General features: G+C 44.5%; 1 protein-coding gene across 2 annotated transcripts in view; it reads left to right on the plus strand.

The window, feature by feature from the left end:
* PRKCA (protein kinase C alpha) overlaps nucleotides 1–16,094 on the plus strand; it is a 1,411,833-nt gene that overhangs the window by 1,178,062 nt on the left and 217,677 nt on the right. For both annotated transcript variants that reach the window (XM_078654315.1, XM_078654314.1), the window contains 2 exons: nucleotides 11,502–11,645; nucleotides 14,516–14,689. In XM_078654315.1, the coding sequence (XP_078510441.1) occupies nucleotides 11,502–11,645; nucleotides 14,516–14,689 (318 nt within the window). The remainder of the gene's footprint in view (nucleotides 1–11,501; nucleotides 11,646–14,515; nucleotides 14,690–16,094) is intronic.

The following is a 16,094-nucleotide window of genomic DNA, read 5'->3' on the forward strand; positions in this document are numbered from 1 at the left end:
GTCTTTTACATAATGCAGCCACTGGATTTTCAACGCATGGTCCAGAGAGACTTTGCCATTTAGTTGGATATTACATTACTATTCAAATGAGTCCTTGAACTGTTTTTCTAGCTATTCCCAAACTTAATTTAGCACTTATTCAAGGAAATAGCGTAAACCAATTTTACCCTGTGGGAGAGCCAGCCATGCCACAGGCCAAAACTACTCTGAAGGGGTTTCACTGCCAGGACATGTAAAACATAAATTATACATGTCCTCCTTTTTAAATAATATGCAACAGCGAAAGCCACCGACATGGAACTGTTGGTCCTTAAAATCCTAAATGCCTCCAGGTGACTTATGGTGCCCAAATACCTGTACAGGGGCAATATCCATTTAGACCTCCGGAGACCATAGACAGGGCAAAAGAATACAATGTGAGATTTAGTCTCCTAGGGCTCCCTGCACAGTGGACACACGTCACCCACATGATCACCATTAGCCCACTTAGCACAAAACGCGGAGTAGGAGGAGGTACTAGTACCTAAAGTAGGAGGTACTGGTACCTTAATTGTAAAAACTGTTTCCGAGCCAAAGGGGCGTAATTTCATCAATCGACCTTTCATACACAGTGAGTATTTTACAATTAATACATTCATTACATAGGCTACTTTTACTATTGAGAATGGTTTCAGCAGATACATGCTCCCAGTGCACCAATTTGATTTCAGTTTTAGTCATGGAATTAGATTCCTCTGGCTTTGCCTACAACCTCTCCAACCCTGGCTTAGTTAGTATAGTTCTAAATTATAATAGTCATGGTGTTTTTTGGGCACCAGGAAGGGACATTAAATCTCGTAGGGGTTCCCTGTATGTTCCGGATCGGGCGATGTCAATAGTTTATGCCAGTAAAGCATAGGCCTGAGCTCAATTTTCCTAAGAACCAAATCGAGGTACAATGGAGTCACAGGCGAACTCATGGGAAGGGCAAAAAGGAACTTAAGAAATCTATTATATGTGACTCTAAGGCTATTGCACCTTACGTGGCCCCAAATTTGGAGCCATACAACACGGCTCCCAAAGCCTTCTGGTTGTAAATCTTAATTGCTGGAGCATCTCTCTTAGATGGTGTTTTATTACAAATCTTCAAATCCATATCCAAGATGGATTTTAATACATTTTTGGGAATTGTAACTTTTAGAAAGTATAATTTTTTGGGCTGAACCCCAGCTGGGGCAATTCGCATTACTCTGGGGCAGCTGGCCTGCCGGTAACTTTCTGATAATAAGGTGTGAAAACTGCTCCCACAACAGAGACAACAACCTCAACATTTCGGCTCTCAGTAGCCTGGGTGTGGGGTGTTTTTCTCTTCCCCTTGCAGGAAGGACAGTTGGGTTGGGCCCAGGAACTTGAAAAAGACCCTGTTGAGGTCTTTCATTTCACAAGTAGATGTAAAGTGAAACATGGAGAATGGCAAGACTCCGGCCCACACTAGCTAGGTTGGCTCCAAACCCAGTGGTAGGGAAGCTGCCTCTAAAACACATTTGGAATGAAGGGAGGGTGCTCATTTTACTGGCCAGTCCTCTGGGTGGGCACGAAGGCTCTGCACAGATGGATGAAGGGTTCCCCATCTTGAATTTTAGTAGTAAGGTGCACTGTGGAATTGTTGGTAGTAGGGCACACAGGGACTGCTGTAGAACTGGATAGAGTTTCCCCTCTGACTTTATACCCCTATTGGTTAATAAATAAGGAGCTGGGAGTCACTCACACTCATTGGTCACTCCAACCCGTAAATGTAGCACTTCAAGGAACCCTCCTCGGAGCACTTTCTGGACCTGTGGGAGATCAGAGGAGGACTAGATCCTGCTTGGTGTAACCCCAGGATGATCTCTGAAGGACTGGATCTGCTTCCTCTTGTACCTAGGACAAAAATGTGGACTCCAGTGGTCAGGGGCAGACCTCCTTTGTGGCTGTATTAGGAAAAAAAGGTGGAAGAACCACTTTTTCCGGTAATCCCATTTACCTGCGCTAGACCCTCCTCTAGGCCTTTGCTCGATCAAACCTTAAAGTTCTAAGAGCCTCACCAGAAGTTTGCGAGCCTTAGGTGAAGAGCTGAATTCAACGGCTATCTGACTTTGCATCGAATTCGCCAAATACATTCAGCTGCATTCCTGGCTGGGGAACTTTCTCCTCCATTTTGCATACTAAATCTGAAGGAAAAATACTTTTTTTTTTTTTTTTTAAATTCTTTTTATTGTTGCATCAGAAGTATCACAACTGCAATAAACGAGCAGACGGTAGGGTGTCAACATTCCGCCCTAGCCGTCTGTCACGCAACTTTTTTTCGTTTAATTACTGTATATCACACCCCTCAGTAGAAGACTTTGCACTTAAAACTAGCAATAGAAAAAAAAATAGAAGAAACCAACAGAATCCCCGAAACAGCAGCCCGCCAGAACCCCCGGCTCCCTCCTCCCCCCCCCCCCCGGTCCCCTCCCTCCTCCGGTGTGTCACACCCATCAATCTTGCACACAAGAACGGGCAGTAAAGTACTCTTGTATCGCTAATGGGTCCCCAACGTGAATACCATCCCACCCAGGGTCTCCTCGACTTCATTTTACTAGTCCGCAAAGTCTCATTCCAGTCCATGGTATTGTCTCCATTTAGCCCAGACTCTCTTGAATTTTTTGGGGCAGCCCCTTGCTCGATAAGTAACTCTCTCCACCGCCATATACAAATCTAATCCTCTCCTCCATTCCTCCATATCCGGCTTTTCGGGCGCCCCCCAGCGTCGTGCGATATCTCTTTTCGCCACTACTAAGGCCAATACTAAAAAGATAAGTAAGGGGCGGGGTAGGTCCACTTCTGTGCTCATACCCAGCAATGCCAATCTAGGGTCTCGTGGTAAGTCCACCCCCAGTACGTTTTCCAGTTCCAGGAACACACCCTCTCAATATTCTTGAATTATTTCACAGCCCCAGATTGTATGGAAGAAATCGCCAGTTTGCCGACGACATCTAAGGCAAGTTGTGTCCGTTATCTTACCCATTTTAAAGAGTCTTACCCTGTCAAAGTAGAATCTGTGAAATATTTTGAATTGTATGAGACGGAGTCGTGACTTAATCGCCACCTCACGGGGGTGCATGAGGGCGAGTTCCCAGTCCAGATCCTCCATGTCTCCCACGTCTGCCTCCCACCTGTCTCGTAGGGCCTGTAGGTCACCTAGCATATTGTTGGTCAAAGTTTTGTATGTTAGGGATATTGCCCCTCCCTGTATCTGTTCCAGTAGCAATCTACCCTCCAGTGGTGCATATTCTGGGATATCTGTAAGTTTAGTGTTTTGTGCTCTCCATGCGTGCTTCAGTTGAATGTATTTGTAGTATTGGGTGGTGTGTAGGCCAAATTCATCCCTGAGCGCCTGAAAGGTTTTTAAGTCCCCCCTTGCTATCACATCTCCCACAGTGGAGATGCCTATGTCATCCCATCTCCTAAAACCTTTCAGCTTATTAAGCTCTCCTAGCCACTTGCAGCACCACAGTGGTGTTTGTCGGGTGATCCTCTTGTCCCAACCCATTCTTTTTGTCGCTCTATGCCATGCCGTTAACGTAATCCTGGTGGCGGGAAGGAACTGCTGACCCACCGTCTCCCCATAGAGGTAGTGTATTATGGACTTGCGTGACCATTTAGATCTCTCTAGTGCATAGGTGGGGTGATCAGCTGCCGCATGTAGCCACTCGTTAATCGGGGCGAGGTGTTCCGCCCAGTAGTACGCCTCCAGGTTGGGAAGCGAGATTCCCCCACTATATTGGTGTCGCTGCAATGTGGAAAGGGCTACTCTTGGCTGTTTCCCTAGCCACAGGAAGGAGCGCAGGTCCGCATGTATTTTATTTAAAGTCGCAGGTGGTAGGGGATAATACTCGTTCTGGAGTGCATAGAGAAGCTTAGGCAATAGGACCATTTTATATAGTGCGGCGCGACCCAACAGGGTGAGTGGGAGCTGTCTCCACCTGTCCATCTCTGTCGTTGCTTCCACCATTATTCGGGCTATGTTCGCAGTGAAGGAGCGTTCCTTGTCTAGTATTATAAATACGCCGAGATATTGGAAGCCGTCCTTAGTGTGTGAAGGAAAAATACTTGACTGAATCATCCCACTTAGTGTGTCTGACCTCTACATCCATTGTAGTTGCCCTCAAAGTGCACCTAGGTACTGCAACCATACACTAGCATTAGTGCTTTTTTGTCATTATTTTAACTGAAATCTTGAAAATATCTTGTATCTCCATTTTCAGTAATTGGATTTTGTTTGTGACTTGAGTGGCATTTCTTTTTTATTTCAATGTACTCTGTTCTTCTAATTTAGTTTGGGATTCTTATTGTTTGATATTTGGAGTTTTTAAATATTTGGGCACCACATAAATTCTTTACACATTGCCCTAAATTAAACCTTCAGCTGTGTGCTATAGATACCAGGTAGTTGAACCCAGATTAATTTAGTGATTTTAAGGTTCACTCTCATAAGGTAGTATTACGGGTTTGAACCCACTAGAGTGCTTCTCGCAAAACTGTATTTGACATTAGTCCAAGGCAGATATATCAATTAAGATTATATAAACACAAGTTAGTGTTATTATTCCTTTAGATGGGTGATCACCCACCCCAAATAATAATTACTTTCTTACACAAGCAATGTGGAATACAAGAAAATGTGTATCACTCTTTCTGCATTTGATCACAAGACATCATGCAGTGAGACAATGGATGACCAGTGATCCCCCTAAGAATATGGAGACTGGTAGATGAAACTAGATGAAGCCACTTGTTACAGACAGTGTAATTGCTAATAAGAGCACTGGTGACTTTTCATTTTTATTTGTTGGACAGGCAATAATAGATAGATCCAACCTAAAACATTAATAACATGATCTTAATGCACATAATCTGAATGTGTCTCCAAGGAAGTAACTGTGTTTAATTATTGTGCATAACATAACCGCTGGTGATTATGCTTATGTTATGAGTGGCTCTCATAGAGAGCTTCTATCGTTTATTTTAGTTTCTAAATGGCATAACTCACTGTTATACCATAGTCAGTGTTGTTCACAAAACTGGTTACCTACTGCTGCTAAGTCAAAACATCCTTCCAGGACTGGCTGATAGGACTTTCTGAGAGCCTGTCAGTGCTGCTCTGCTTTTCTGCTTTGACTGAAAGAAGAAAGCAAAGCTGCAAAAGGGGGAAGGAAGGCAGGGACGTGGTCAGGGTTAGTTCAGGAGTGCAGGTTTTGATTGATTGCAGGTAAGATTATTTTTAGATCTGGGGCAGGGACGAGAGGCTACGTTATGCATGGCTCCCCCATTACTCCTCTGTCCCTGCATAGCAGTTGAAAGCATAGAAAGATGATTTGGGGGCCATAAGTAACATAAAATTATAGGTGGGTAAAGTGAATTACATGGGATGTTTTTCACCTCCTGGTTCTGAGGGACTACGTAGCCCACTCAAGCTTAGCTCTCGTTGTCTATTTGATGTGGGTCCGAATGCCTTGGTGAAAAACATCCTCATAATTAACTGTTACCCACCGTTAAATGTATATGTTGCTTATCGACTGACATAAAAAAAAGTTTTACTATATTCTGCGGCAACATACCAAACGGGCACAATACAGAATAACTCGCACTGTTAAGTTGCCCAATTATAGGCTGCCAGGTGGCCTGTAGACCTCTCAAAGTTGAAGCGAAATCATCTTATTGCTTTATGGCAGAACTTCATTGTTCGGTGGCAAACTTTATAGGAGGGCATGCAAACATTCCGGATGCCAGCCTATTACGTGAAGTTTTTTTAAATGTCATGCTAGAGTGAACTAGCCCTTCGACAAGAAGGAGATGAGGAGTTGGGTGAAGGGTATATGTAGGAGACGGTTAAGGAGGAGGCATTCTGACCTGAGGACCGAAGGAGGGAAACAGCCGCAGCAGGACACACGTAACCTTCCTTCCTTGGCTAAATCCCTTGAGATGAGAAGGGATCAGGATAGGACTGGGAAGGGGCTGAGGGTCAAAATATTGCAATGGGTGGGACTGGGAATCGACCTTGAGACAGGGGGGAAACAACCTTTACAACGCAACTTTTACATCACATTACCATTACAACGCAGTCATTACATCGCAACATCCTTTACATCGCATGCCATTACAACACAACCATTACATCGCATGTCACTACAACGCATACCATTATAACGCAAAGTACCCTTACACTATCCAACACTTACCCTACTGTTGCACCCCCTGGAGTTAAAATACGAATTTTTACCCCTATACTATCCAACACTTACCCTACTGTTGCACCCCCTGGAGTTAGAATAGTAATTTTTACCCCTATACTATCCAATACTTACCATAAATGCAATGTTATGGTATGCGTTGTAATGGTATGCATTGTAAAGGTAATATGCGATGTAATGGAATGCGTTGTAAAGGTAGTTTCTTAAAATGCGATGTCGTGTCATGCGATGTAATGGAATGCGTTGTAAAGGATGTTGCGATGTAAAAAATGTGTTGTAAAGGCATGCGTTGTAAAAGTATGCGTTGTAACGTCATACAACCAGGCGCAGGTGCAAGGGTAGGTGCAAGGGCTACCATAAGCCTATCCCCGATTGGCCAAAGCACTGGATGTGACGTCCTTGGAGAGAAATTACATTTCAGCCACGAATCAAACACCCTAGGTCAAGCTAAAAATGCTGTTTTTCACAAGATCTATCCTACTTGTAATATTCTGCTCTGCTAAAACAGTTGTAGGCAGCAGTACAATGGACAGCCAGCTGGGAAGACCGTCACCCTTTTTCAGAATACTTTTTCCTCGTGGAAATACTTCACAAATATGCAAGTGGCATGCATTAAATGAATCCTGGCTGCTTTCTTGCTTGCTGTCTTTGCTTTTCATTTACTTATTTTTCCAGGTGTCGTCTACTGGCATTTGTTTATTTCTGTATCAGAATTGGACATTCTACATACTCCCAAGAAATCATGCACAGAAAGTGCACAACGATAAGATGTGGCGCACACAAGGTTCATCTTGCCCAATGGGGCTTCGCGTTCTCAAATCTCAGATCCACTCAACCCAAAATAGGCAGGCCCACTTTGCACTCTTTCTCCTAATCCCAGTTATATTACACCTCAGTGACCTGGAACAGACACAGAATAGCGCGGGGGTGTACAAAACGCAGACAGACAAAGGACTTATTCCACTGTAGTAGTCCAAGAAATCGTACACAACACACACTTTATCTTCTCCTTTCCCCGGTGCCTCCGTTGTGAGGCTGTTGGCTTGTTGTTTGTTATGCTTCAGTCAGAGTAGGCAGCGAATTTTCTCCCTTTGCTGATCTGCTGGCTCATTGAGGAAATGCTACGTGAGCCTGTGATGCCACGTGTAGACCCTATGTGTGCAGGGATGTGCACCAACATCACTCCAGGGCAAATAAAAGCTAAATATTTAATGTTACGTATGAAACTTCCCCAATCTCCTCTGACCTTTTTTAAATAATCTCTGAATCCAGCCTGTTTTTGTTTACACATGTAGACATTTTGCGCGTTAGTGTAGATAAATATAAGGCGAGTTATAGTGCAGACCTAGCTGCATAATATCCAAGAGTCTTGACTTTTCAAATTCACTATTTCGTTCCACTTCTGAAGAGTATCTGCTCCCCTACTAGAGGTTTCTGTGAAGTCATGCATGTTGTGAGCAGTTTATCGGGATAAAATGCATCATTATGTAGACATATTTTTGGTGCTCCAGTATGAAAATACATTTTCATTGGCCTAGACTGTCGAAAACTGACGTAGATCTGGATAAATAGGTTTTTGATTTATGAAGTGATGGAAGTGAAACCCTTCACTCTACCCACACATACAGGCCAGTGAATACAATACTGACCAGCGAGTAACGTAGGCTCCTTAGTTAAAAGGACTATTGGGCCTCGCTTTTCTGGCTATCAGACTTCTTACTTTTTGCACATTTGTATTTTTGAAAGGAATTCACATGCCATTATTGTTTAGCAAAACAAGCTATCCTTTCATCTACCAAATAAGATCTGATGAACAGGGTTACATTCAGAAAAAGAAGACGTTCAGCAAAAGCTTATTTGTGACTAGAGCGTTTTTTCTTTACGTTTTTTGATATTTTCTTAGCAAAAAATAATGAATCCTGTTCAGTACGATAATAAATATAGTAACTTTGGTGTTACAAATTGTGAGTTTAGTTGTGCTGATATGTTATTTTATTATCAATATTCAGTAGCAGGAGCCAGCTGTATTTCCTACTTTGAATATATGTTATTCTTTAATGCTAATTGTGGCCTGACTATAACTAACCTAGTCGTGCCAGTTAAATTGGACTGCATAAAAGGCCCCAGCATCCAGTTCTATCTTGCATTACATAGTGCACGGATACAGATTAATGAGCAGGAAGCTTTTTGAGCCATGAAAGTTTCCTGCTCACAACAAGTGCAGTTCTTCTCGGTTGTAAATGCTTTGTGTCGACTCACGGCGCCCAGTGCCTGGTGGTATTGGGAGTTAGCAGGTAGCCTCATTACGTTTCTTTGTTATTGTGTTTTTCTGTGGAATGCCCTTTCAGGCAGCTGCCAAGAAATGGTTTCCCTGCCCTGTTGCCCCTGTCACGAGCACCGCTCTGCAGATGCCAAGGAGGAAAGAGAGGCCGTTTTGTTGTCAAAATATCTGCACAATGTGACAGGGAACTGATGAGAGCTAAGGGACCTTTCAGAGCAACACAACAAAGCAATATGTGTTCCCACTCTATGCAACAAGTCAACTCAATATGTTTGTTGTTGGTGAACTGGCCCTTAAAGGCTTATCAGCAAATTAATATAGGAGAGCGTTTTTTTCATTTCAGCACAATAATAAAAATACTACCACACCAAAACCAACAAGAGTAAAAACAGCAGCTCATCGATGGACAACAGGGGGCATTCATTACCTGTGTTGGGTAGAGGGGTACCTACTATGGGCCAGGTGTATTTTGCGGTCACAAACCTTGCAATTTGCAAAATAACGGGGTTTGCAATCACAGAATGCCGATGACAGTTTAATATTAGTTAAGGCCCTTTTACAATTAAGAAAAGCCTTTTCAAATTGTAAACAGGATATTGTGACTCATTCCGTATCCCATTTAGAAAGGGATGCGAAAAGGAGAAAACCCCACCAAATTGCCAATTACAATCCGATGTATCAATGGTTTGTGACTACAATTGCAGTTGTAAAGTATTGCAGTATTACCTGCGCCTCAAAGGAGCTGCTAACAGTTATAGAAAGGAGAAGCCATCCATGTTGTATTGCTTTGCCTTTGGGAATCATGTCAGAAAGGCTTCTTGGGGGCGGTCCAGGAGACGAATGCATGCTCTTTCCCCGATGCCTTCCCAGATGGGAAACATGATTATTTTTAAAGCAGCACTGGTTCCATTAACCCCTTGGCCGCGCTGCAAAGTTTGCCGTGGCGCAGGGGGGTGGGGGCGGGCATGGCGCTTTGAAGCTCGTGTGACGGAACCACGCCATCATGAGCCACGGGCAGCGTGTGCTCATGACGGCGTGGTTCCGTCACGGCCCAGCCCGCTCATTAATTCGCCCATGTAGGCAGGGAATTAATGCCACGTGGGCAGAGCGGCCGCAGCATGACCGAACCACGCCGTCATGAGCACACACCGCCTGTGGCTCATGACGGTGTGGTTCTGTCATAAGCAGGCAAGGGGTTAAGGAATATGGACTGCTTTAAAAAGCAAGTTTTCTATTTCCGAATACAAACATGGAGATGGTGTCTTCTGTTCCTTGTGGGCCACCATCCCTGTGGGTGCACCCTAACATAAGGGGGCCACAAAGAGTGATCTGGCTAGTTACTATTCATTAGGCAGCTCATTCTGCGACCCCTTGCAACTGATGTTGCTACATGACCTATTAGTTCAGTTCCAAAATTAGAGAAAGGTCACAAATAGTTGGTGCACAGTTTGCAACCAATGATTGTGACCTATCTCTTTGTACATCTAACCCCACATTTCTGTGTTTGTCTGTATAAATCATACCATGTAAATTCAGTTTTATTTTAAAATACCATATTTTATATACTTTGCAGACACTCCTTGAGTACATTTTGAGACTGCACAACTAAACATGATCATTGGAATCGGTGAAGACCCTCTAAAATCTTTATGTAGCAGACAATCTAATTACAGTTTCAAAACAATCATCACACATGTATTGGCAGCTGGTGTTAATGATCCCCTTCCAGCATTTTGTATCTGTTGTCAGTTGCCAGAATCCAGATGTACATATTAAATGCACATTTTTATATAAGAGATGCTCTTCACTTCTAGATATTGCAAGGTCATGATACTGCTTCTCTACGTCAGGGACTTTCTGCTGTTTCTTTCACGTCCTTAAGGTACAAGTTTAACCTGAGTTGACCCTTTCCACCAAGAAGGCTCAGTTAAATATGTGAGCTGGGTCTCTGCATAGATTCTATCCTTTCTGTTTCTGATCTCCTTGGGGTGGTTTGCGCAGTTGGCACTTGGCTAGAGCCATAGATCCATAATCAATTATCTGATGTGCCAGTGGACAGTGCAAGACTCAATTTTCAATTCAGCCAAATGCTTTCGCAATCACTTTTTTCTTTCTTTTTTTTTTTTTTTTTACTTGTGAGTTCAAGTGAGTTATTGGCTTCTTGAATAAAGATCCTCTGGACCCTTCCAAATGAAGGCTAGAAATGACCTCCGTCAAGGACTACTGTTCATTTGTTGTGATGGGTGCCTCGTTTATTTTTCCTTTCCAGTACCCCTGCCATCCTCCTCCACCGCATCAAGATATGATAACCAAAATCATGTCCCCTTATTGTACCTGGCGAAATGACATCTGCATGCTCTGAGGGATCTGGACTATACAACTGCTGGGGGGCATCACAGACATTATGGATATGTAGCAATGTATTGATTTTAGTAGCCTAGCCCAGGATGCCAAAATATGTTGAGATGGCCCTCCCTGCAAGAAATAAAGAGTACCCTCAGAAGCACCCCGCAACCTTTATACTTTGTGACTCGCTACATGAAGATCCAAACGGAAATGCTGCATATTCTTCCTGCTCTAATCCTAAGCATTGTTCGCGTATGGCGAGGATGATTTGTCATTTCGGCACATGACTTCAGAGTTGAAAAAAAAATCCATCGTCTGCAAATTCAAATTGTTCTTTTGAACCAGGAAGTCGCAATACATCGGAAACCTCTTTACAATGTAAGTTCTAGCAATCTGTCAAGAAAGAAATGAGAGACTGTCTGCAATGCGCTGATAATATTCAGACAGGAATGTTTTATGTTGGTTTGTAATTTTTTTGGGTGACATGCAGCAACAACTTCCCTTGAAGTTGGGATTGATTGGTTGCATTTAGGGAAAAAATATCTTTTGGCTACCATCTGCCCTGCTGATAACAAACGACCAGAGCTCTTACGAAACTATTAATTTCCTTGCCTTTTCAGAAAGCCAAGCTCGGCCCAGCTGGTAAAAACGTGATTAGTCCGCAGCACGAGAGGAGGGCCTACGTCCCATCCAATAACATCGACAGTGTCAAGCTGACGGACTTCAATTTCCTCATGGTGCTAGGAAAGGGCAGCTTTGGGAAGGTAAGAAAATCCATGTCTCTCACCGACATTTTATATGATTGAAGTTAAGAGGGTGGCTGCTGACAAACAATTTGTTCTTGGGGTGCGAGGAATGTGGTAGTCGACAGACACAACTTGCTCCCCTCCGCTGCCCTCATAAGGAGTTCCACCCAGGGCAGACCACCTCTACCCCCTCCCTAGCGACACCACTGCTTTTTGCCAATCACTGACAGCAGGTGACTAATGTGGGGTACAGGATGTTGTGCAGGGAGGATCTGCAGGGAATACTGAAGGTATAGGCCATAAATAGTAATAGAACCATACACACATCGACACTCGGAGCAGAGCTGTGGAGGGAGGTCCACAGGAGAGTGATAGGCAGTAGTCAAGAACTGAGCTTTCGGCAGAGGTATGCAGTAGGATGATAAGCACAGCTCTGTAGCGAATTGCTGGGCCAAGATCTGGGGCAGAGTACTGGGCAGAGGCTTGGATTGGAGTGACCGGAAGAGTCACAGAGCAGAGTGATGGGCAGAGACAAAGAGTAGAGTTGTTGGCAGAGACCTAGAGCATACTCATGGGCAGAGGTTCAAGGCAGTTGCTGTTCCTCCACTAAGGCGGAGGAGCGTCGCCTCACTGCTCTCCGTGCAGTTGAAAGAGGAAAGTAAAATAACGGAGCGTTATTATCATTCTATTTTTCCTACTGCAGTTTCTCAGTTGGGGCTGAGCTGGGCTTCGTGATGCCACAGCACTGCAGGGGGGGGGGGGTGAAGAGTGGTGAGTGCATTCTAAAAGTGGAGAGTGTGGCTCAATAGTTAGAGCAGGCAGACCTTGATGCAGAGCTCTTGCCAGGGACCAGGGTTCGATTCCCGCCTCGGCGGGTCTCCGGCTCATTAATTCCCCTGACTGGATATTCTCGCCTCAGTGCCTGTTCTGATCATGGGTCCCACGCTGCAACTCTGGGCAATAGCTTTCTTAGTCTCCACAACGGCCCCAAAAGCGCTGGGATGCCTGGCTGCACCTGGGGGGTGCCCAGGAGTGGACATTTCCCAGGAAAGCCAGGAAGGGTTCCTAAGCGGTATACGGACAGCGCCGGGACACCTCCGGTGGAGGTAGCTGTGCGCTTTACAAAATTCCGACATATACACATAAAAGTGGGCATGATGCTTTGGCTGGCCCTCTCGTGCAGGCCAAAGCGTCATGCGCACTTTACATGTTCTGGTTGGAGAACATGTGCCCAATCCCCAAGCCCTTGTCTGAGCACCGAGCTATGTCGCTCAGACCAATCACAATGCTGCATTGCAGCATTGTGATTGGCTGTGGTGAGCCTGGGAGCGCAGCTGTTTTCTGCTACCAGACTCGAGGAAGATGAAGAGGGCCGGGTAGAGGCGGCAGCTGGCGTAATTCCAGGTAAGTGTTTTTTTGTTTTAAAAAAAAAATCAAAATCTTTTTCATTCTTCCTCCCCGCACTGCTCTCATCCGGTAGCAGCCGCTACTAAGTCCAGATCAAGATCAGAAAGTTAAGCAGAGTTCCAGGGCAAGGCAAGAAGGGAGATACTTATAGGGGCTCAAAACAGATGTCTACACCAGAAAGGTCTTCAGAAGTCCAAAACTGAGTGGCTGCAAGAGTTTCAGACATGACGTATTTGGAAGGTTCACTAATGCCATATGAATGAAGCCAAAGAGATGGGGAGTGGAAGAAGAACGGGGTGAGTCTGAATCCCAAGGTAAAATGAGTCCAGAGAGGCCATGCAAATTCAAACTAGATCGAAATAACCATTGGGAGAGTATGATGCTCAATAATTGACAGGCATATAAATCTGAAGTTCTGATTTGGGTTGTTGAGGATTTTTTTTGTTCAGATTTCACTGTGGGCACATGTAGTCAATTAGTTAGCATTCCTCCTTCAGTTCCCTCTCACTCCAGATAAAAACAGCTGTGGTGAGTGACTGTCAACTCCCCTTGCCAGCATGGCAGCCAATGAGGGTCAATTTTCCAAAAGGCTGCACAGCTTTTCCGTACTGACATTTTACTGCATTTCTCAGGTATCTCTGGTAGGAATAGAGATTAACAAGAGAAGATACACAATAGACAAAAGGGCAACCCTTGTAGCCTTGGGTAAGGTAAAGATGTCAACAAGGGATTCACTTGGAAGCAAGAATGTTGAGGAAATGTTTAATTACTCTGTGATGTCCCAAGAGTGACCTCTTACATAAATTGATTTATACTTAATAGACAGAAAACATTTAAAGACAAATCGAATCAGTCATGTATGGAGGTATTTATGCTTTTCGAAATTGTATTAGAATTAAACAAAGAAAAAGAGAGTGTGCAGGGGTTCTGTACAGATGGTATCTCATGGTACTTTGACAATGTATATTACAGTGTAGCTGGAGTCTCAACGTTTTCTAACATATGACAACATACTCTTGTGCCCACTTTCACCATACAAATAGAGACTGTCTTTAGGCGAAAACAAGACTCGTAGGGGTGATATGAATTGTCCAAAGGAATGAGGGGCTATGTGTCGGTGTTACTCTCGGGCATCACAGAGTAAAGAAATATTTCCCTCAACATTCTAGTCTCCAAGTAAATCCCTGGTTGGCACCTTTCACCTTCCTGAGCAGATACACGGCATCTGTATTTAAAATGCTTGAAGAAGTTGTCAGAGGTGGCAGGCATCAGGAAGCAAGGTCCTTTAAAGCAGTCTGTTCTTTCCCCTCACAGTAAGATCAGTTGGGGGATGTAGTGCCCCACCAGGCTGTGCTACTTGTCGAGTATTGCCACCTACGTTTATTTTCTTTGAAGTGAAATGCATCTGAAATAAAAGGAATCCGAAACTGTTAAAATCCACCGCCACTCAGATTCTTGCATTTGTTGACTCTCCCTTGCAGGTTATGCTGGCAGACAGGAAGGGAACAGAAGAACTTTATGCAATCAAAATATTGAAAAAGGATGTCGTTATTCAAGATGATGATGTAGAATGTACGATGGTGGAAAAGCGAGTGTTAGCGCTTCAGGATAAACCACCATTCTTAACATACTTGCATTCTTGCTTTCAAACCGAGGTAAGTGTATATAGTGCCTCGAAATGACAAGAACAGTGTGATAAAATGTTATATAAAAACATTATTATTCTGAAGGAAATGTACTAAAGTAACCTGTGATCAGTACATAATGCAGATGTTGATCCAATACTATCAGCATTCTTTTGTGCATGTATACTCTGGGTGCAACATTTTTTGTTGTTCTGCACCTCTTTGGGATTTTCCTGTGTTTAGAAAGAAGGCTCTTTGAGTTTCTCTCAATCTAAGATGGCCTTTAGCTTTTATTTCAGGTGAGAGTTTATTCCATAGGATGGTGCTTGAACTACCCATCCAGTCACTTAGAGTTAGATTGGATAGTGGCGACTTGATTGCCTGTGGAGGCTATACCGAGGGTGCAGCATTTGGCCTGTTTTTTGTCAGATTATGCACCTGTGCTTGGGGAGTTGGAGTGAGGGGTGGATAGACTGTCTCGGAATTGGCGTTTCCCGGAGGACGTATTGTCTGACCCAGTGGGCAAGGATACATTATCGCAGTACGTGACTGATTATTTGCAGATTCATTGGGGATCCATGAGAGCCCACACAGTTGAGTGGGATGCCATGAAGCAGTGATACTTGGACATTGCATGGGGCTGACGGTTGGGGTGCGCAGACATTTGTTGAGTAAATTGCGGGAGTCGGGGTGTTGGCCGACTTGCAGAGGTGGGATTTGACTGATCGAGTGAGTGAGTGTGAAGAGTTGAGGGTGCACAGGAGCTTGGCGGAGAAGTGGGATAGGCTGTATGCATATACACTTAAACAGCATAGGCAGTGTTTGCACTGTGAGGGGGACAAGTCGAATAGGATGCTCTCTTGACTATTCCGGAGGGAGAGTACGCCGCCCGCAGTGATACATTTGGCTGAGCCTGATGGGGTGGTTGCTACTGCAAGGGTTGATGTGGTGGCAGCTTTTCAGTCACACCTGGAGGGGATGTATAGGGGGGTGCTTGTAGTTCATTAGATAATATTCGGCTACATTGGGTGCTGTATTGACGCTGGGGCCGGGCGGCATCTTATTTCCCTGATATATAAGGCTTTGCCGGCTGATACGGTTGGGGGCCCAGTGAGGAAGCCAAGTACGTGGGAAGGAGACTTGGGGACCCCTATTTCAGATGTGGACAGGGCTGGGAGGAGTTCTTGACGGCGGTGTACAGTAATGCCCAGTTAAAGTTAGTCCATTTCAGCCTCTTCTATTGTACATGTGACCCCTGTGACCCTAAATAGAACTAGCCCAGGCCACCCCTCCACGTGTCCCTGGTTTGCAGTGAGGGGGCCCGGTGTGCGGTGGTGAGGTGAGGGGGGCGGATTTTAGGCATCTGCCATGGGGTTGTGGGAGAGAGTGATTGAATGGTTGGACAGTGCCACCGCCCTTACGTGTGATTTAGCAC

Source organism: Lissotriton helveticus, chromosome 7 (genome assembly GCF_964261635.1).
Source record: "Lissotriton helveticus chromosome 7, aLisHel1.1, whole genome shotgun sequence".
Lineage (NCBI taxonomy): Eukaryota > Metazoa > Chordata > Amphibia > Caudata > Salamandridae > Lissotriton > Lissotriton helveticus.